General features: G+C 40.2%; 2 protein-coding genes across 2 annotated transcripts; one reads left to right on the forward strand and one right to left on the reverse strand.

Annotated features, from left to right (window-relative positions):
• Positions 1-918: 918 nt before the first annotated feature.
• Positions 919-11,174, forward strand: LOC106139276 (protein C12orf4 homolog). The gene is made up of 10 exons (XM_013340686.2): positions 919-1,182; positions 1,595-1,785; positions 2,172-2,308; positions 3,166-3,390; positions 4,163-4,327; positions 5,149-5,353; positions 6,642-6,777; positions 7,452-7,579; positions 7,831-7,941; positions 8,398-11,174. The coding sequence occupies exons 1-10, from the start codon at positions 1,002-1,004 to the stop codon at positions 8,509-8,511; spliced, it is 1,593 nt and encodes a 530-aa protein (XP_013196140.1). The 5' UTR covers positions 919-1,001; the 3' UTR covers positions 8,512-11,174.
• Positions 9,479-23,532, reverse strand: LOC106139270 (serine/arginine repetitive matrix protein 2-like). Its single transcript, XM_060950876.1, has 15 exons — positions 23,467-23,532; positions 23,321-23,377; positions 22,684-22,853; positions 22,268-22,427; positions 21,875-22,066; positions 21,515-21,663; positions 21,021-21,222; positions 20,224-20,537; positions 15,155-18,231; positions 13,778-15,038; positions 13,322-13,474; positions 12,611-12,680; positions 12,100-12,180; positions 11,629-11,713; positions 9,479-10,826 (listed from the first exon to the last, which is right to left on the reverse strand). Exons 3-14 carry the CDS (start codon positions 22,849-22,851, stop codon positions 11,682-11,684), a joined length of 5,859 nt encoding a protein of 1,952 aa, XP_060806859.1. The 5' UTR covers positions 22,852-22,853; positions 23,321-23,377; positions 23,467-23,532; the 3' UTR covers positions 9,479-10,826; positions 11,629-11,681.
• Between the last annotated feature and the right edge of the window lie 17 nt (positions 23,533-23,549).

Here is a 23,549-nt window from a genome sequence, read left to right on the forward strand (position 1 = left end):
ATGACTTTATACTGAGTAATATCCATCACTTTGAGGGCTTACCAATGAAGTAAAAATATTCTAACTTCAAACGGTAAGGAAAAATATTCTGAGAACACAGACACATCAGATAAACTGTACATGAATTAGTCACCATTATTAATATGAGTTAGGTTCAGACGGGAGTCGCTTCGAGTGAAAACCGGACTTTACCCAAACCAGAGTCATAGTCTTCGCGCATCCCAGGCCGGCTCCAGAGAGCTGAAAAGGATGAACGGATCCACCGTATGGGTTTATACCATACTACTACTAAAAGAAAAATTCGATTGTTTCCACACACTGGCATCCTAATTGAATCAACGCCAAGAAAAAAACTCGCTCGAAATAATATAAACCTTATAAACGATTGCAGAAATACAATAGAATTTGAAAAGCTACCTGTGGTGTGTGTTCTCCGCTAGGTACTCTAAAACTACGAAATGGGAGTTATTTGTTTTGTTTGTTTTATTTAATTTTGGAACATGTGTGTAGATTTTTAATTTACAATAAAAATAGTAAATGAAAAAGTATGCAGCTAGGGTTCGTTGCAAATGGAAAGATGTAGTCTCGGCCTACCTTTCCGAGAAAGAAAGAGGAGTGATATTATGTATTTTTTATGTAGGCCAATTGTTTACCGTATTATCTTTGCGGACAAAACCAAATCGTGACGGACTTTTTGGCGGGAACTCGAACATCATGATGTTGTATTTTTTTTTGTCACTGTAGACAGAGTAATTCATTTTGAGTAACATATATAAGCAAACCCTAATTGTTTTAAATCTGTGGAGAAAAGGCAAAGTAAAGCACCCACAACTATTACTCCTAGAAGTTAGATTGCCACAAACAAGAAAGAAAGAAAGAATGACAAATTAGACCAAAACGGCCGACAGATTGACACTGACGTAATTTTGACATTTGATGTAAATCGACTGTTTATTTGTTGTTGTTCACCGATTTTCAATTTATCTAAATTTTATTAAAAAATGAGCATAGAAGTCGCTCATACTCTCACTAAGAACTTCAAATATTCATTCCCGACATGCACAAACGAAGAGATCCTTTTCAAACTGGATGTTCCCGTGGAAATCCCGTATTCCGGCTGCACTCGGGAGTTGGTTCAGCGGGTCATCAATATGTTTCATATTCCCGTGTATTTGGAAGATGGTGAGGTCCTACATTAAGTAGTAAGCCTTATAAATAGTATACTTGATTGGACATTCGTGTAAATATTTTTAATGCCGATTGGAATAAGTTTAAAATGAAAGGAATTGTGACACAACTTTGCATAGAACCACCCACTTTACATTACATTCGAGACCAATCGTCAACAGCCTTTTTCTTGTAATCTTAGCTTAGACGATTTACTTTTAGTAACAGTAAATATATGATTTAAAAAGATAGGTACGGGTTGGATTTTGTTGCCAAATTCTCTATCTTATAAAGTCTGAAAATCTTACTTTATTCCAGATTTTATTAATTTTAAGAGAAATAAGTATCTGAATGAACAAAGAATGCATGTGTCTATAGCTATTTCTATATTAATTATAGATATGACAAAATATATATTAAATTTCAGAGCTAAATGAAAAGTTGGCAGAATTTGTAGCCACCGAGACTAAAAACTTTCACAATGATCGGGACGAGAAACTGATCAACCAATTGAAGAACAGTGAGCTCAACGTAGATGGCATTGTCAAGAACTGGGAGAAGATGTTCAAAGAGAATGTCATGGAGTTTGCCGAGCAGAAGGGAACTTCTGATGAGGAGGTATACATGTGTTGAGTTATTATAATATTGTAATTCTAATTTGTCCTCAAAATTGTGAGACAGTTTGTAGTAGACAACTACATATAAATATCAATAATCAGATTATTTATTTGCATAAGTCTTCTTCTTGCATAAGTATTACTCCTGTAAGGAGGTAGACACAGCTCACAATCTTGAAAAGAATTGAAGGCTTTGTTCAGCAGTATAGCTTAATGATGGAATTGAGAAACCCAAGTATATAAGCTGTTCTCTTAGTCGCCTTTTACGACATCCATGGGAGAGAGTTAAAGTGGTCCTATTTTTTTTTCTATTGGTGCCTATACCACACGGTGCAACTAAACTTTCTTGAGAATTATTCTAGACTCAAAATAATTGTTTCTCTGCAGGTATTTGCAGCTGCATACCACAAACTGGTACATTCGCCCGCCTTGGAGACCATACTGCAAGTGGAGAACTCATACGCCAAGACCGTCTCCAGCATGCTGAAGAATAGAGATGAAGATGTGCAGAAGATGACAGAGAGGTGTTCTATCCTTACCCATTTTATCAAGAGAATATAATGTATGGGAGTTGCTTCGTGTAAAAACCTGACTCACCTAATATAAGAAAAATGGTCAAAGGCATACCCCAGGCTCCTCTCAAGAGTGGTGAGGATGCAAATGGGACTAAAGCCAGGAGGAGGAAGACACTCAAAAATTACATGGCCTAATTTGACTTCATTAAAAATTTGTGATGCACAGAAGCGGTAAACGCAGCTACTATGTGTCAGAATTTTCTCATGGCAGGAAGTAATGTATATAAAAAAGCATATAGAGTGCTTGCCAGCTGCTTCGCTTCCAAGACAGATTGTAAAAGTCAATCATGGATACATACATGCAATCAAGTCTTTATCTCTTATGGAGTAGACAGAACCAATAGTCTTGCAAAGACCGAAAGGCCACATTCAGCTGTATGGCTTAATGATGGAATTGAGATTCAAATAGTTTGCTAACCCATTGCCCAAAAGAAGGATCCCAAGTTTATTAGCTTATGCGTTAGTCGCTTTTTACGACATCAGTGGGCAAAAAAAGTAGTAGTTATAATTATAACTTGAATAGAACCCATATCACTTAAATCTAATTAGATTTAAGTGATGTGACGTCAATAAGTTCATTCAGTTCCAATTTTGAAAATAAACCTATTCTATAAAAAAGATGGAGAGGTTCTATTCAAATTGCCGGGAACGGTAAGGCCTATAAATTAAGGTTTCTGAACTTCAGTGTTGGGTTTACCTGTCACTTACTCTGAATGTCATTTTATCACAAAGACATCTAGAGTGATCTTGTGACTATTGGCTCTGTCTACCCCACACATGATAAATGTATATATGTTTTTCTGTAGACAAACATCAGAAATGGAAGAAAACATGCGTCTACTCAACACCACAGTCACAGAGGAAGACATAAACGAATTAGCTACTCGCCACTTCGAGGAACAGAGCCTAGTATGCGGGCGCTGGGGCTCGCAGATCGATGCTCTGTGCCAGACGCAGCGATCGCAGCACAGAGCATGGCTGATGACCACGCTGGACCAGTATCAGACTACAGCCGCTCTTAGCACACCCAGGTATGTGTACTGAGGAAATATACAACACGTGTGTCTTCATTTACAGCGCCATCTATACGATAGTAGCTTAACTACTAACTAACAGGTTAGAGTTTATTAACTTCCCAACAGACTATTTTGGTATACTGATGATAGTAATGGTGGCGCATCAGTTTTTTTTATCAATTATCAAAACTTAATTTAGTGTATTATGAGAGAGAGAGAACATAATCCTTTTATATGAAACTCTTAAACAAAAATTTTGTGTTTGAGTAATATGCACTTTATTGCAACGTATCAAAGTCCAGTTTCAGGACATTTCAATTTTTTTGTTTTGTCTTACGGTGAGGGAAACATCGTGAGGAAACCTGCAAGTGGATGTGTAGCTATGATCGATACAATACAGTTTAAGTTCATCTGCATAAAGTGCTAAGGTCGGGAGTCGCTTCATGTAATAACTCAACCAATCCAGGATCCGTGCTCAAAGGTATACCCCGGAGCAGAGTGCAGTTTGTTACCGCTTCTTCTGCACTGACGCCTTGGAAGCGGCAGTAAACTTAGTTTTAAGTAATTTATTTGACGTCAACCAATGTTGTTAAACCATACGTTTTGACAATTATTAAGCGATATGAAGTATCCTATAATAATGAAAAAAAATTTGAACAGAGTGGTGAGGATGCAACCGTGACTAAAGCCAAGAGGAAGAAGACGAATTTGTTACAATTCTGTCTCTATAGATAATGATAGAGTGCATTAATGTCTTCAACGAGGTACTAAATATTTTATTTGGCAGCAACTCCCCGCTGGACACCTTCTGTCCAGAGCGGTCCCTGTCAGCGCCCGCGCCGCGCCTGGAGGAGAGTTTCACCATCCACCTGGGCAGCCAGCTCAAGCAGACCCACAACATCAGGATCGTGGCCTGCGACCTCCTGGACCTGTGCAGGCTCGACCCCGACAAGTCAGTCAGTCAGCTACACTCGTTCTACGACAGCTTTACCGTTAAATTATGCAAAGATTTGAGGGAGTTATCACACTTGTCCGTGTTATATGTACATATAGTCACGTCTATGTATATTCCTTGCGGGGAAGACAGAGCCGACAGTCTTGAAAAAACTGAAAGGCCATGTTCAGCTGTTTGGCTTAATAATAGAATTGAGATGCATCTAAGACATACATACATATGGTCACGTCTATATCCCTTGCGGGGTAGACAGAGCCAATAGTCTTGAAAAGACTGAATGGCCACTACTATACAATTTGTAAGCCTATCCCTCAGTCGCCTTTTACGACATCCATGGGAAAGAGATGGAGTGGTCCTATTTTTTTTTTCTATTGGTGCCGGGAACCACACGGCACATGCATCTAAGACTCAAAATATAATAAAAAACGCCACGTTTTTAATTTTATTTTGAGTCTTAGATGCAGGGCGAGCGCTGATCAGTGCTCAGGCAGCTGAGAAGTTAAGTCCATTTTTGTAATCTCCGTACATCTTCCCCGCCGTGCCGTGTGGTTCCCGGCACCATTACAAAAAAGAATAGGACCACTCCATCTCTTTCCCATGGATGTCGTAAAAGGCGACTAAGGGATAGGCTTACAAACTTGGGATTCCTCTTTTAGGCGATGGGCTGGCAACCTGTAACTATTTGAATCTCAATTCTATCACTAAGCCAAACAGCTGAGCGTGGCCTATCAGTCTTTTCAAGACTGGTGGCTTTGTCTACCCCGCTAGGGGTATAGACGTGATCATATGTATGTATTTATGTATCTTCCCCGCCCCAGCCCAACAGAGCACATGCGTCGCCTTCAAACTTCACTCGGTCTCTATTCCACGGAGCTGTCGGCTGTGGTGCTATTAAGCTCGGCGCCGCCTGCGACCGCGGCGCCGCTCAAGGCCTTGCAAAGAGCCGCCGCAGCGTCGCCTGAGCATCACTTCGCGTCACTCGATCTGCAGCTTAAGGATATCGCTGAGAAGGTTAAGGAGCCGGTGAGTTGTTTATATAAATACTAGAGGCCGCCCGCGACTTCGTCCGCATGGAAACCCTATCAAACCCGCGGGAACTCTGGGATAAAAAGTAGCCTATGTGTTATTCTGGGTCTTCAGCTACCTACATACCAAATTTCATGGTAATCGGTTCAGTAGTTTTTGCGTGAAAGAGTAACAAACATCCATACAAACTTTCGCCTTTATAATAGTAGTAGGATGAAGTCTGATACTTTTTTGGCCAACTTAAATAACACGTTAATTCGTTCTAGGACAGGGAATCTTCTTGTACCATTAGACTGCATAAAGAATCTACATGCCAATTAACAGGACCTAGATGTATTGGAATGTGTGTCAATATGAATCAGTCAGTCAGTTTCCTCATTTACATATTTAGAAGAAAATGATGGCAGCAGTAAAAAAGATAATAGCACCACTTTATCGTGTTCCCATGGATGTTGCTAAAGGCGACTATGGGATAGGCTTATAAACTTGGGAGTCTTCTTTTAGGCAATGGGCTAACCTGTCACTAATTGAATCTCAATTCTATCATAAAGCCAAACAGCTGAACGTGGCCTATCAGTCTCTTCAAGACTGTTGGCTCTGTATATCCTGCAAGGGATATAGGCGTGACTATATGTATGTATGATGTTATTGTAAGGTCGGAGTGGGAAGACCTAGACGAACGTATCTTGATCAAATTAAGGACGTCCTGGCAAAGGGTCAGATCAAGAGTACCTACCCGAAACCTGTGTGGATGAAGCGAAGGAAGTATGCAGAGATCGTGGCAAGTGGAAAGAGGTAGTGTCTGCCTACCCCTCCGGGAAAGAGGCGTGATTTTATGTGTGTATAGCTTGTCTGTGGCACCGGAGGTCCCGGGTTCGAATCCCGGCCAGGGCATGATTAGAAAATAACTTTCTCTGATTGGCTTGGGTCTTGGATGTTCACCTATATAAGTATCACTACATAGTATAAAACAAAGTCCCTATTTTAGTCTGTTTGTCTGTATGCTTAAATCTTTAAAATTACGTAACGGATTTTGATGCGGTTTTTTGTAACAGGTAGAGTGATTCAAGAGGAAGGTTTTTATGTATAATTTTTTCCGAATTTTGCACCCGTGCGAAGCCGGGGCGGGTCGCTAGTTTATTATAAAATATAGTATCGTTGAGTTAGTATCTCGTAACACAAGTCTCGAACTTACTTCGAGGCTAACTCGATCAGTGTAATTTGTCCCGTATATATTTATATATTTATGTATGTATGTATGATGTTATTTTTTTATTGACTTGAGGCGGAACAACGCAACTCGCAACGCGGCGACGGCAGGCGCGCGCGCGCAGCTCTGCAGCCGGGCGACGTGTACGTGACCACACACAGCAACCTCGGCGACGTGCATGTCGTCTTCCATCTCGTGGCTGACGACGACGGTAGTTACCATTGTTGTATTTAGTTCCCCTCCTCACCTTAGTCCCGGTTGCATTATCCCCACTCTGGAGAGCTTGGGGTATGCCTTTGCCTATGGATCTCAGATTAGGTGAGTCACACGAAGCGACTCCCTTTTTACCTCTGAAAGCTTTGCAGGTAAATCTGACCCGTTTTGGATCAATGGTTACACATCCAGTTGCCTGAATGTGTAGGTTTCCTCACGATGTTTTGCCAGACCGTAAGAGAATCGGTTAGTATTCAAACTAATGTACATAACTTCGTAAATAATCATTTCTTCAGTTTCTTCATACAAAATAGTTTCTCGGATATATTACACTTTGCCATACAAAGCTACCGAATGGACTGAACTACAAATTCACTATAAAATTTTCAAATTTCTGTCCCTGTCTGTGGTTGGCATTTTTTAGTTGCATTTCTCATTCAAATTGTGGTATTTGTCGTTATTCCTTACATTTATTTTTACAGAGGTAGCCACTTACCTTTGCCAGCAAATGGCACTAATGCTTATACTTTTTTCCCAATATAATAATTATACTTCCAACTCCATGTACTTATTTAATTAACACTTAGATTAAACCATGAATATCAGAAGAGCTAGAATTAATAATAATTACTTGATAGAATTAACAATGACACTTATATTTCTCTATCACAGCGGTGTCAGGCGACATCTCGTCCCGCCACCCGGTAATCATGGGCCTCCGAAACATTCTGAAGGCCGCGTGCGCCAACGACATCACCACTATCTCACTGCCACTGCTACTGAGACACGACCTCACAGAGGTGAGTCACATAGTTTACGCTCATAATTCTTAATCATTTGATGTACATTGTCAGTAAACTTGTAAAAATCTGCCTCGAAGGGCCGAAGTTTTCAATCTGGCTCGAAGGACCAATGGTATGAATCCGACTAGAAGGACCAACGAAATCAATCCAGCTCGAAGGACCAACGAAGTCAATCCGGTTCGAAGGTTGCTCGAAAAAGCCTTTTTGTACAAATCGCTCTGCAAACTAACAATGTAATGTGATCGCAGGAGTGCACAGTGGCGTGGTGCAGCCGCCGCGCGGAGCTGGTGCTGAAGTGCGTGAAGGGGTTCGTGCTCGAGGCCTTCGGCTGGGGCGGAGCCCGGCCCGCCACGCTGCAGGTACGCCCATACACCTCTCCCGTGGCCTTCATTTATACAGAACTTGCTTTCACCCTCCGCTTCGCCCGCGCGAACGTGGCTTAGCTTATCAAAAGCGACAAATTAAGCGCTATCTGCAAAAAGCAATGAATTTAGCCACCTACAGAAGCGGCGAATATAGCGCCATCTACAAAAGAATACAGGTTTTTTGCAAATCCCACATATTTCCCCCTCACGAACCTTGAGATTATTTTTGTAGGCGATGGGCTAGCAACCTGTCACTATTTGAATCTCCATTCCATCATAAAGCATTACAGCTAAACATGGCCTTTCAGTCTTTTCAAGATTGTTAGCTCTGTATACTGCTAGGGATAAAGACGTTGAAATGTATGTATGTAGATTAACCATGTACAGTCGCCTACAAAGAAATATATCGCTGTTCTCATCGTTCATTTGGATCGAATCGTGTTATTTCAGGTGGCGGCCCCACCCAACACGTCTCCGCAAGTGTTCGCGTCGCTGGCGGCGTTGCTGCCCGCCATCTTCCGGGTGTCCGCGCCCGTCAAGGCTAAACAACCAGCCGCACATTGACGGGGAACAACTCTACCTGGCAATAGCCATGAATATATCACATTGGAAAGGACAAACTTGGATGGAGAAAATGTTCTTGAAATGTTCGGTCATAAATAACTTCAAGAGACTATTGGATACGACAGTAGCGATTGCTATTGGCGGGTACATAATTACAATAATGATTTTTTATCATAAAAACGTTTGAACGTTTCAGTAGAAAATGAAGGAAATCTTTAATGATAATAATTTTTTAAACTCGGGTTAATAAATGTTCGTGGTAAACAAAAAAATACCAAAAAGTAAAACAATAATTTTCAAATCACATATTTATTTAAAATGTTAAATCTAATACTCAAAATAGCGAATCCAACCTTAATAATAATTTGATGCATGTGAATATTTATATCTAAAATACGCTAAAATTGTTTGCAACAACATTATTTTTGTTCCCATCTTGTAAAATCTCACAAAATATGTGCGCTATTCAATTTTCCACCTTATGGTGAAAAAAAATATGTACTCTATACATTATCAATATAATTAACACAATCACAATACATAAATGTCAAAGAAAAGATCAAAAACTTTACAAAAACGCTCCACAAACATCATTTTGACGTTACAATTCCTTTAAGATTCTTTGTAATGATAGTATAACGATTTTACACTAAACATCTACGAATAGCACAGAATTGTGGAATATTGGCACTGTTTAGATACCGTCGTGAACACAAAACCATTCATGAGTTTGTGTGCACTTCATAATATGCAGAAATAGTTTATTTTTAGCCTCTGTAAAACCATAACTTTGCAATCTCTTGGCTAATATTAACTTCAATGCTAAATTAAGATAAATTAGGGGCGTTCGTAAGGCTTTAAAAATCAAAATAACCTCAAATTATGTGACCACGAAAATATAGTTACTATCTGAAGAATCCTTCTACATAAAATTCTTTGTACATGAGATATTTTTTGCCACTGTGACATATAAAGTTCATCATTTTAAAGTCATCATATGACTCCATATTGTCTCGACGAACCTAAATGGCAAATTTATTAAAACTATAAAGACACCTTTAGTATACGAACACGAGAGCTTATTGCCAAAGTTGTAGTCTTGTAAGTCTCTATTTCTTACAACAAAATACTTTTAAAACTTGCTCTGGTAGCGGCTTATGCTCCTAATTGGCATTTATCGCGTCAAATATAAGTTGGCACAAATGTTTTAAAACTTGTTGCACGTAAAATGTACAACGGTCCCTGTCCCGGATCAGTTGTTATATCAGTACTAGTAAAAGTAGTGCCAATTTATGTTTGACGGGCTTTCAAAACATTCCAATATCTATCTAAATAATGAAATAACGCTCAGTTGTATAAACAGTTGAAATTAATAAAACACAGACAATGATGGAATTTATCGAGCAGTGGAACAAGAAACTTTGAAGTTTAGTTCCAAAATGATGCAGAAATTTTCAGACACGTGTGAAGTTCTTATGATGAATGTATTAATACTTAACAGAGAAAAAGTCTTTTGCTGGGACGAGACTTCGAATATTCACTTGGTGTAAGTAAATCATTAATAACCCATTTATACAACTGAGATAACATAGAATGAAATAAACTAGGTAATCATGATAGCGTTATAAAATTATAACTAAAATGGAACACAATCAAACTATAACTAAAGCCATTCTAAAAACAAAAGAAGAATTAAAGAAAATTATCTAGATGGCAGCACAGTTAAAACCAAGAGTTGTTTGAAAACCTAAACAGGTTATATAACTTTGAACAGTAAATGTTTTCTGAATAAAACGCGTTCAATTGAGTAAAGTCAGACGTCCTAGATAATTCACCAACTAATTCAGACAAGTGAAACATTTAAGTAGTTGCATATTGAGTGCTTTTTTAAAATTCTGAACTAGAAAAATTTCTGTAAAAAAAAAGTTTCTGTTCCCACAGGAATATCAGAAAATCTGTTACATACCGAATTCCAATTCTGTAGACCTGGTAATTTTCTGTGTATCGTCAATCAGTCAGTCAATGTCCTCAATAAAAAATAAATAAAAGTAATCTGTCAAGTGCTGGTCCAATCACAAAAGATTATTGAACCGCCATCAATGTGCTGCCACCTACCGTCCATTTTTAAAACCTCTCATTACTAATATCAGTTCATTCACATTCAGTGTAGCCTTCGACTTGAGGCGATAATTCCATGGAAATTGAACATCTCGAAAAACAGGGTTAAACATCAGAAACATCAAATAAAAAATATAAATTTTCTATACCAGTCGTGGTTTATGAAATATAGTCATCTCTGCAGCACCTTTATGTACCTGCAACAAATTAAAGGCTTTGTTACTATTAACTCTGTCTACAAACATAAACTTGTATAACATACTTGTTTAAAATGTTACAAAATTTAAACATTTACCTGGCTGGAATCAATATGCTCTTGTCATTTATACGCATCTAGGAACATCCAGGAATTGATATAAAGGTTACAAGCTTGGAACCGTAAGGTTGATGTAAAATATGTAATGTAAAATGGAGTTTATATTGTTTATTTTTTAATAATAAAATGTATTTATTATTAAATTTTTAGACTGTAAGATATGTGTGATATAATAAGTATAAAATTTATACAAGGAAATTAAAGTTAATTGTAAAAATCCTAAATTAAACTGCAATAATTTTTATTTATTCGGAATTTAAGTAGTGTTTTGCTTTTTCTTCCTTCTGGCTTTAGTCTCAGTTGCATCCGCATCACTATAGACAGGAGTCTATGTCTTCGACCATGGACCCTGGATTAGGTGAGTCAGGTTTTTACATGAAGTGACTCCCATACGACGACCTCTGCAACCTTTGCAAGGAAACCTAACTCGTATTGAATCATGGTTACACATCCAGTTGCCTGAATGTGCAGTTTCCTCATGATGTTTTCCTTCACTGTAAGAGCATCAGTTAGTATTCAAACTAATGTAATAACTTTTAACATAGTCATCAGATACATGGCCTGGGTGGGATTCGAACCTGTGCCTTTCTGCGCATCACGCATTTTAACCGGGCACCTTACCAATTCCATCACCGACGCCCTTAAAGTAATATATTGCTATAGAACTTTAAATAAATACTCACCTTAGAGATAAAATTTGTACTTTGTAGCGAACCTGTGTTCCTCCGTCCGGCCGTTATCTCTTGCCGCGAGTACTCTTCTTTGTTTCTGAAACAATTATCAGTCAATCAATATTTGAAACACTTGCATTACTGACTAACCGACCTACGATTTTGGAAAAGAATCTATCTCTTTCTCTCATGGATGCTGTAAAGGTGAACAGACAAATTCATCTAGTGCAGCTTTTACATACATATAGTCACGTCTGTATCCCTTGCGGTGTAGACAAAGACAACAGTTTTGAAAAGACTGAAGGGTCACATTCAGCTGTATGGCTAAATGATGAAATTGAGATTCAAATAGTGACAGGTTGCTAGCCTATCGTCTTCAAGAAGAAGGTACGGAGTTCTTAGGAAAAAGAGGATACAAGAAATCGAGCCAAACACCAGGACGATAATGAAAGAATTGAATTTATAAGTAAAAATAATAATTACCCGTAATAGCCTTACTCCTGGCGCTGCGCTTCACCGGCGACGCCGGCTTGGCCACTACGCGTTTCGCTCGCTTGCCTGATTCTGTTAAATTATATGATAATAAAATATTATTGAATTATTGACAGACATATCATTGTATTCATACATATGAGCTTAAATTAATAGAATTACAATTGTGGATAAAGTAAACTACGTATGTAGGAATCGTGGTAAGGAAATATATAGTTAGATTCAAATAGTGAAAGGTTACTAGCCCATCGCCTATATGAAAAATCCCAAGATTATAACCTATTCCTTAGCCACCTTTAACAACATCCATGGGAAAGAGATGGAGTGTTCCTGTTATTTTTCATATTGGTGCCGGGAACCACACTTCAGATATTATTCACAGTTAGACAGTTTATTCGATACAAACAAAAATACACAAATCTATTCCCTGTCGCACCCTCCACTGCTTTAGTCAGGTACTTTCCCCATCCATCCATCACGGGACACGTATATATTTTCTTACCTTTAGCAGGTTTGGCGGGGGTGTCAGCGGTCTTCCTCTTTCGCGTAGCTGGCGCCGTTTCGGCCACAGACTGGAACAAAGCATATTATGTTAACAACTGTCCATCGTATAATACAATCAATGCATTTGATTTTATGTATATTTATTTATTTCTTTAAAGGTTGTTCTATCATTACAGATGTAGGTCCAAGAGAATAGAATTACACAATTTCAACGAATTTTTAATTATATTTTACGCAATAAAGATGTACAACACAATAGGCGGCCTTAAAACATTATCTGCCAATCAACCAGTGGGTCTAATCTAAAACCCGCATGTTCAGTCAATTAGATGTGTAAACCCTGTTCCAATATAAGTTAAGTTTATCTAGTAATTACAGTAAAAGCTGAAATATGCATGGAGAGTTGGTGTAAAAAGAAAAATAGAGTGACGTAACTACTCTTACACCCCACCACTAATTAAGTCCGTAATGGAAATTAATAATTTTGGCAAAAATTATCGATTTCCATTACAGACTCTACCATGGAAAACTTTTGTCAAGAGAACTGCCTCCAATAAATTCCCTGAAAACTGCATCAAAATTAATATACAAACATACAGGTCAAACTGAGAACACCCTTTTTTCTTTTGAAGGCGGTAAAAACTAGAAGTGGTGGTATGTAAAAGTATATTAAATGCACTAAGATATTATGTGTGTGTAGTAAGTGAACCTGTTTCCCGCGGGCGGCCCCGCTGCCCGCCTGCGCCTTGGCGTCGGCCACGCCGCCGGCCCTCGTCTTCCGCACCTTGCTGGGAACCTCTACTTCGGCCGTAGACTTCCGTTTCCTGTTGGCTTCCGCTTTGCTCGCCCGATTTGGTTTTACCTAAAGAAATATATTTATTTAGACTAAAAACTCTTGTGGGAATTTCCAGAAATTATTTTAGCTATGTTCCTTCTAAACAACATCTAAAGAATGATAGTAGCATCAATAATAAAAATAAAACCGTTTAAAAAAAAATTAGGACCAATGTCCTAATTTTCTCAAAGATTGTTCAACAAAAATTTTGTTGAACAATCTTTGAGATTGAAAGTAAGGAGTAATTTTGCTTTGATAATATTACTATGGAATCACAATAACATTTTGAACTGTTATTGTCTTACCAACATCAAATACAGATTAACCTACCTCTGTTTCTGCATCTGCTTTCTTCCCCCGAGTCTTCTTTTCTTGCGCCTCACTCACTTTACCTCTCCTTCTTACAGGAGATGCACTAATATTGCTTTGTTCACTTTTATCAGCCTTTTTGCCTCTTTTTTGTGCTACTTTTACATCTTTTTGTGCGACTTTGACCTCTTTTTGTGCAACTTTTACCTCTTGTGCATCTGTTTTCCGTCCTCTAGTTAACGTTTTTTCTTCTTTCGTGTCAATTTTCCGCCCCCTTTTCGATGATACAGATTTATTCGCCTCTACTTTTGCACCCCTTCCTTTCTTTGCTTCAACATCTTGAGTTTTTCTGCCTCGTTTTGGCGATTCAACCTTTCCTACAGTATTTCGACCCCTCCTCGTTGCTACAGGTTTTTGCTCTTCGCTATCTTTAGCCTTTTTCGGCGCTGGTGTTTCAACTGTTTCCGTTTTGCGTCCCCGCTTTGCCGGTACAGTTTTTTCAACCGCATCGCTCTTCTTACCACTGCCTTTATTGGTTTCAATGACTGCCTTTTTACCCCTAGTTTTTGTCGGCTTCTCTTCAACGCTTTCTGTTTTGTTTGTTTTCGGTGATTTAGACTTAGTTGCAGGTTTAGTTACTTCTACGTCAGTGTTCTTACGGTGTCTAGTCGTGCGGCCTTTAGGAGATTCAGTCTTCTTGTCCACAACCTCAGTGGGAGCTGTAGTTTTTCTTGTGCGTCGTTGTTTATTGGGCACTTCGCTTTGACCTGCAGAAGTTTCCTTCTGACTTAAAGCAGCTTGAGCCTTCGTCACTCGTGGCTTCATTTTTGGCGACGGTTTGGAAACAACTAAACTGACTCGCTTTCCTCTCGTCCTTTTCGGCGATTTTGGTTTCTGAATATCTACTGATTCCGTTTCAGTGTTCTTCTGTCTCCGAGTAGTTCTTTTCTTGGGGCTCGGTGATTTTTCTTGCACATTTGCGGCGGGTTTTGGACTCATGACTGGCGCTTTTTTCGCAACAACCAAAGTCGCGCGTTTTTTCACACCAGAATCGTTTTTCGCGCTCATTCTTGTTACTTTCGGTGAAAGAACTATTGTTTTCTTCGGTGACACGACAACTGGTGCAGTTTTAGGTGAAACGACGACTGAGGCCTTGCCACGGACTTTGCCTCGTGTCCTTTTGGGTGAAACTACTATTTTGGTTACCGAAGTGACACCCTTCACTTTTGTATCGCATTCCGAAGTCTGTAAAACTGGCACTTCGACCACAGTTGTTGTGAAACTGCAATAAAAAGAATTAATATAGAGTACGGAAAAGTTGTATGTATTTCATGACATTTCATTTCTGAATCGTGGTCATACGCCAAGAGGATGTCGAAAAAGAACAAGTATACCAACCTGGCAGAGTGGTCGGCGCGCGCGATGGGCGACACGCGGCCCAGCGCGGCCGGCGCGCGCGCGCGCCCCTTCAGCGGCGTGGAGTGCACCAGCGCGCGCTTCTTCAGCGGCAGCACGCGCCCCATAGCGTCTATGCCACTAGCACTCGAGCCGCGGGAAACTCTAGAGCTGTCCCTCGACGCTAACGACCTCTTCTTAATGGGCAACGTGTGTGAGCTGTAATTCTCAGCGGTGGATCTCTTTCTTGACACGTTTTCCTCGCTTTGAGTTAAAGTACTATTGCGCGCGCGCGACGTACACAGCGGAGCGTTCCCTTCGACTGTACTCGTCGCTAGTTTCTGCAATTCCCGGGCACGTTTTTTTTCCAAACACTTTTGTAACTCCTTTTGAAGCCATTCTTCAGGCTTTTCGATTATTTCGTCGATAGACACGTGCAAAGAACGACGCCTCTTACGCGGCTTCTCATTCTTCTTGATGAAAGTTCGAGAGTAAACCGCTTTGATCGGCGGCCTGCCGATCAATCTATCAAATAGCAACTCGCTATCTCTATACGAATGAGTTGATTCGTTGAACAGCTCCTCAACTCCACTGACGTTAATGTCATTCTGTTCCTTCTCCTGACGGAACATCGCCTTGACGCCACGGACGTCGCTCAAGTCATTGCGAGGCGAATTCTTTCGCAAAACCTTCTTAACGCCAGATACATTACGCAAATCGTTTGCTGGACTGCTAGCTCCAAAGAGTTTTTTGACTCCTCTTACATCTCTCAAATCGTTTTTAGGAGATTTCGCCTTCTTCTGCGTCTGAAACAGTGACTTAACACCGGTCACACGTCTCAAATCATTCTTAGGAGACGCCGCGAATACTTCTTTGACTCTGACATCGCTTAATCTGTTCTTTGGAGACCTCGCGAATACGTTTTTGACTCCTGAAACGCGAGTCAGATCATTTTTAATCGATCTTCGCGTACGAGGCGTTCGTAAGAGACCCTTTACGCCTTTGACATTGCGCAAATCATTATCAGGCGTCTGTTTCTTGAACAATCTCTTGATTCCTGTCAAATTGGGGCTGTTATTTGGAGTTCCCAGGGGACTGACGAATACTTCTGGAGTATATGATCCAGTTTCGTTCAAAATTGAGTTATCTGGCGTTTGTCCCAACGCCACAGTATGCCTTGTCGGTCTCTTTGGTACATCATCGTCATCAAATAATTGTTTACGAGAGAATTCCGTCATGCTCTGAGATAGTTTCCGTTTCACTGGACTATTGAACAACTGTTTCACGAAATCAGACTCGTTCAAATCGTCGATTATGGATCGTTTCGACAGCGGTTTCTTAGCGGTCGAATGCTTATTTTTGACCGCTTCTTGCACCAACTTCACCGCACTCTTTGGCGTCACTACATCTTCCACAATCATCGAGTTACTTCCCTCGTTCCTGTCAGAATTTGACTCCTTGCTTAATCTGGACGCGGTGTTTCTCGCGCCAAAGTTGAACGATTTAGATTTCAACGATTTGCGATCTTTCTTTGGCTTCGGAGGTTTCAACGAGCCTCTCCCCTGTTTTGATGACCTTAGAGAGGTCAATGAACTCTGAGTCGAGTCCAATAGATTTTGGATGCTCAGAACTGGCGTACAGACTTCTTCCACAGGGCTTTGCCTGTTTTCGGGAGTACATATGCCCTCGTTTGTTACATTTGAGATACTAAGAGATAAGTTACTACGGGTTTTACGTTGATTTCCTGTATTATCCTTAGGGCTATTTATAGGAGACTTAGGGCTCAATGTAGTTCTAGATTTTCGAGTTGTAGAAACATTAGTCTTAGGACTTGACTGAAGCGATTTGGGTCTTGATAAAGATTTAGTTTTGCGAGTCACAGCGCTTATATTAATCACAGGACTGGATAGGGATCTAGGGCTCGACAAAGACTTTGTTTTGCGTGTTGCTGGACTTATTTTAGAATTCGGACTTACATTCAACGATTTAGAACTCGATAGCGATTTAGATTTGCGAGTTCCAGTTATGATAGTCTTTGGACTTATTACAGATGATTTTTCAAGCGAAACGGAATTAGTGGCTCTGCTTGCTCGTTTGGAAGATTTAGGGGAGGATTCATCATCAGAGACTGTTGAAATGAGCAGCAAATCACTGTCATTTAGCCTTGAGCGACTGCGCGAAGCGCGGGACACTCTCGTACTGTTAACTGATATGTGTTTTTGTGTATTTTCTGGGGTCGACCAAGATTTGGATCTACGTGAAGACCCACGCGAAATTTGAGAAGTTTTAGAATTTTGCGATATATTAGCACTGGATAAAGACCTTTTGGAACCTCTAGTAGTTTTAGCAACATATGGTGTACTTGAAGTCAATAATGATGGGTCTATGGTAGATCTAGTTTTCCTACCGATGCTGTTTTGAGGCGTACCGAAACTGTCGCTGCTCTTAGTCGTTCTCATCGAGTTGTAAATCGACGAATTTTCCGATCGATTCGAGTCGACTGACACTAAATCGACGATCGAATATGATTCTAGATTTTGACTCGGAGAGCGAGGACTTAGCGTGCGAGTTTGGAAGGCAGACGCTACAGTTGTATCATAACTCTCATCGGATAAAGATTTCGTAGTCCTTTGAGAGTATCGTGAATTTCCAGGCGTTTCTAGAGCTTTCTGTACAATGACGCTCACTCTAGAGGACTTCCTCGGTCTCGGGGACTCGGCCGTCAGTGTACTGCAAATCGCTCTCGGCTCCGATAGAGTCGTTCCCAAGGTGCGTTCCAGGATTCTACTGCTGCGAGAGTGTATGGACTTCCTCGGCGACGGCGATTTGACGCTCGACTCGTAATGCAAAGTCATGTCGCCCTCCGATTGGCTGTCGTCCGCGTCCTTCGTGACGTCACTGACGAAGAACACGTCCCCCGATTGGTCGTCGAGATTCTCGAGGTTGCTGAGGTCGAACTTGATGGATTCGGTTTTCCTGGTAGACTTTTTGGCGGCCGGGTCCTTGAGGGCCGACTTCTTGGGGGAGGGCAGCGGCGGCGAGCAAGCGGGGTTGGAGTCACTCACATCTACTAATGTTGCCTGCAATAATTAATGAAAACAATGGTTAATTTTTCATGCTATAACAAAATGACTGACATAACTGTTAACATAATGAATATCTTTAAAACTTGGCACACCTACTTTCAAATGTCGCCTCTGTAAAGCTTTTGCTTCCAAGCGTAAGACTGAATCCATACATATAATAAAACTGTAACTGAACTTTGTCTGTACATTGAAGATATTTAAGAAAAAAAATTATAAGGGGTCTTTTTATCTGGGGTATAATTATAAGGGGTCTGTCTGTCTGTCTGTCCGTCTGTCTGTCTGTATGTTTGTACGCGCATCACGCAAAATCTACCGAACGGATTTGAACGAAATTCGGCACAGATATAGCTATTAACCTGGATTAGAATATAGGCTACTTTTTATCCTGAAATTCTATCCCAAGGGGATGAAATAGGGGGTGCAAGTTTGTATGGAACTTCGTCATTTTTGAATCGATATAAAAAGCTATAAATAATTAATTATCATATTTATAATGATGATTAAAAAAATAGCATTTTATTGATTTAATTCATTATGCTTTGTTTTTTGATGAAGTTCCCGTGGTTTAGATATTTATTTTTTCCCCCACCCGATACGAGATGGCGCCTCAAGAGAATTTAAGAAATAACACGATTGTAGCCGCTGGCAAAATTTTCAATTTATTAGAAATTCTTTTTTTCATTGATTTAGTTTCGCCAGTACTTACCGTTTCACCACATCTTTGAGAAGTTTTTTTTTTATGTAGGTAGTTTGACGCGCCCCGCATCGGCGACAATGCATCGCTCAAGATTAGCAGGAATAACACACAATGTAGTAACGCCAGTACTTACCGTTTCACCATTGATTTAGTTCCCGTGGTTTAGATATTTATTTTTTGACTACCCGATATGAGATGGCGCCACATGAGAATTAAAAGTATTATTATAGTTTACAAAAAAAAGGCCAATTCGAGCTATCTACGGCTTAAAACAAATAGATTCACTTAGAGATTTTTTCAAAACCCTTAATATTTTAACATTGCCCTCACAATACATTTTCGCTTCATAACAATATTATAGAAGCTAAAATTCTTACTGGTTGTGCAGCTGGTGAAATTGTTTTTATACCACGCATTCCCCTCATTCCCAAAAACTTTCCATTTCAATTTAAGCGTGTTCAGCTTCCAGTGGCTATATGTTTCGCGATGACGATTAACAAATTGCAAGGTCAAACGCTTGGAGCAGCCGGAGTCGACCTCAGAACGAATTGCTTCTGACACGGACAGCTCTACGTCGCTTTCCGCGGGTCACCAGCTGTGACAGTTTTTTTGTGATGTCTCCAATGGGCAAGACAGCTAATGTTGTATACAAAGAGATACTTTAACTTTCCATTATTATAATTTCCTTTTTTTGTCTTTAGAATTTATTTGTTTTTTAACAGCTGCGCCCCCGGGACTTTGCTTTTGTAAGAAAAATAAACTATGTTCTATTCCAGGCATTATTCTTCCCGTGTACGTAAGTTTCATCAAAATCCATCCAGTAGAATTTTCGTGATTGAATAGCATCCTCAAACACGCACTCACGTAGGTACATCAATTTTTTTGCATAATCTATACTAATGTTATAAAGCTGAAGAATTTGTTTGTTTGTTTGAACGCGCTAATCTCAGGAATTACTGGTTCGAATTTAAAAATTCTTTTTGTGTCTAATAAACCATTTATCGAGGAAGGCTTTAGGCTATTTATTATCACGCTGCAACTATTAGGAGCGAAGAAATAATGAAAAATGTGAAAAAAACGGGGAAAATTATTCTCTTTGAGGGCTTCAATGATGCACAAAATAACTATTCCACGCGGACGAAGTCGCGGGCACAGCTAGTTTCATTATATGTGTAAACAAGAAATTCCGAGTTAAACCAAAAATTATGTTAAGCCATTACACTATGAAAATAGATCTCAAAAAAGCAAACCCTAACTCCAAAAGCACAATTCAAACAAGTAATACTCACATCAGTCGTCACACTCTGCGCCTTCGACTTCCTCCCCCGGGACGTCCTGCCGGGGGTCGCCGATGACGTCACAGCAGACGTTCTTGCTACACTCCCGGGTTGCCTCCCCGAGGTCTGTGCAGGAGCCGCGCTCACGTTCCCTGGCGACGACGTCATGGCTGAGGATTCCCTCTGCTGAGGCGTGTGTGAGGCCGTGCCGGCGCGCGGGGCGCAGCGCGGGGAGCGCTTCCTGACGACGTGCGAGGGCTGGGGGCTGCCAGGCTTCTTGGGGGTGTGCCGAGTCATCAGCAGAATGGCCGCTTGTTTTGTGTGATCTGAAATGGAATGGTGGGTTATTGACATGTATTGTGACATTTCTATACAAAGTAAAACGCGAAAAATTTAATTTTGAAACTAAAAATGGAAGTTTAACAACTATCCTCGATTCAGAAGTAAATCAATTACGCTTAAGACTTTTTTGGGGACTAATAGTTGATCAAGCCAACAACAACAATAAAACAGTACCTTGTGGTTACCATCCCTTTGATATAGAACCACTCCATATCTTTCCCACGGATGTCGTAAAAGGCGACTTAGAGATAGGCTTATAAATTTAGGACTCCTCTTGTAAGCGTAGTTGTAGCCCATGTTAGCAACCTGTCACTATTTCAATGTTATTGAAACAAGTATACATACCTATTATTATTTTTTGGAAGTGGGAAGATGGTCTCTAGATCCGGGAAGAGATGTGATTATGAGATAAAGATATGTATCTTATTTATAAGATATGTATGTATGTATTGTACATATCAACTCACCTATAGTAAGCGGCGCTTCAATCTTTGTAACTCTCTTGCTGGCACTCTGGGCTCTTCTTAGAACTGTAGTCCGCAGCGGAGTGACCTTCCTAGCGGACTGTGCTCGGGGGGAGCTGGTGAATAGCAGCGGGGCGTGGGGACGGGAACTCTTGCGGGGGACGCTCTTCCGGGATTCTATCCATTGGCTCGCTTTGGTGGTGCCCTAGGAAATGATAAAATTTATTTTTATTTATTTATTTATAAATACACTTTATTCATATTCAATTTCGAATTGAAGCAATTGACTTTCAAGATTTTGCGATCTTATCTTTCAGCCTGCGACAGCTCTGCAACCTTTATGACCTGTTGGATAACATAATTTTTCAAAAGATATTTGGTCAGCAGGGTCTTTCATCTTTGAAATTTATGTTGATAATTCATTTCAAGATATAAACTTCTATGACTCCGCTGATCAAAAAACTGAGAGATGACTTAGAAGATAATTTCAAACTGACCTGCAAGCTAGTGTTCTTAGGGCTGGGCCGGGCTATGGACTTGCGTTTGGAAGTCTCCCCTTCCACCACAGATGAGTCCAGTTCAGTCCCGTTCTTGCTCGCTCTGGATCGCTTCGTGGATGAAGTCTGTCTGGCCGGGGTTACTTGACCTGGAAAACAAGCAAAATAGTAATGATGTTGAATAACAAATGTTTGATTTCTCACTGATGTTTGATCTAAAAACCCTGTACATGCTGCATGTTTAACCATAATCCAATATGTATGTTATGTTATAGTTATGTTATTTGGCCATCTGTTCAGGGAGCTGTGGCTGGGCATGAAGGCTCGGTGAGAGGTTTAGTTATCATGTGTAGCACTCACTCTGTGTGTCCCGACGCTGGGGCTGCACGATGGCCACCTGTCTGGCGAGCTGGCCGGGCATGGAGGCACGGTGAGACATCTCTATGGCGAGGCGGAGTGTTGGAGAACGGGCAGTGGCGGGGGCGGAGGCACTGCCTCGACGATTCCTTTTAGGGCTTCCGCTGCGGCTTGTGCGAGTGCGGGAATATAATGCTGAAAGGATTTTAATGAATTAGGAAAAAAAATATTTTAGAGTAGATTTCTAGAAGAATATTCTATTCATTTGAAAGCATTACAATATATGTATATATAGCATTATAATACAAAAAAATATAACATCCGAAATAATGATAATTTGTGAGCTAATATAACTTGGATGTGGTATGTGTCAAGAAACAAAGTGCAAAATGGTACCAGGCTGCGGCGCCAGAGGCCTGTCGGCAGTAGGGTCGCTGTAGTCCCAGCGTAGCGCCCGGCCTCCAATCTCGATGGTGTCTCGGTGTCGCAATGCCGCCACGCTCACTGGGCGCCCATTCACCAGTGTGGAGCCTGTGCTCACGTTGCGAACCACTGTCTGAAATTATAGCTGGTTCAAAAAATTGCTCGCAGTTTTTTCTAACTTACAAACGGAGTGTCACAGGTTTCTCTGTATTTGATTGCACCAGGAGGAAGGCGGAAAAAGTTGACTCTTTATTATACAGGATGGTAGACAATGATAATGTTGTCTATTCAGAAGTGCAGCACCCAACACATAGTTGAACCAAGAATTTTTTACTTCAGGGATGCAAATATGTATTGTGCACTGCACAAGTAATTATTACTGTAGTCACCTGGTTAGCATGTACCACAACAGTGGCATGATGAGCACTGACACTCGGCAACATTATCCGGATGTCACAAGCTGGGTCGCTGCCCAGGGTAGCGAGTCCCTCTGGCAGCTGATAGCGCTTCACGTCGCGCCCCAAACGGTCCAGAACTACAAGCTGACCACCTGACATTCCTGACAAAACACAACTTACATGATGGTGATGCTCTGTGCAAAAGGAAATTTCTGTTCAGTTTTTAGTTTGTCATTGGCAACTGACAGCATAAAAGAGACAGGTCATTTCGTTTTAGTTTGTTATGATTTTTATTAAGTTAGGAGGAAATAGCGTTAAAATGCTACAATTCACGCATCGACCATGAATATTATAACTACTATCTAGATAAATACTTGATACAGTAAAGTTCTGGGAAACGTCTAGAACTTAATGAAGCTAGAAAATGCACGGGTTTGTGTAAAATCAAGGTGCTGATCATTTCCCGCCACTTTGTATAGCAAGGTTATGTTGTTTTGAATGGGGTATTTATTGTTAAAAACATTTTGAAATAGCAAAATCGCGGTAATTAAGGTTATACCACATTCAATTATAATAATCTAGCAAATTATAAATACATAAATGCTGGTATAAAATTGGTTGTACTCACTGCTTCTAAGTTTGCCTTTAAGATCCAGAATTCGTCCAAAACATACTCAGTGCAAAACTGAAAATATTATAAAGAAATCAACTTCTTTAATAAACATAGCACATAGTAGTTAAAACACTGAACAATCATTTAATTTCAAATAATACCTATTCACAATAATACACAACACAAATCATCCAAACAACGAACGAAACGAACAAAAAATAACATGGCGTCGGTTTTTTTATTT

This window comes from Amyelois transitella, chromosome 23 (genome assembly GCF_032362555.1).
Source record: "Amyelois transitella isolate CPQ chromosome 23, ilAmyTran1.1, whole genome shotgun sequence".
NCBI lineage: Eukaryota > Metazoa > Arthropoda > Insecta > Lepidoptera > Pyralidae > Amyelois > Amyelois transitella.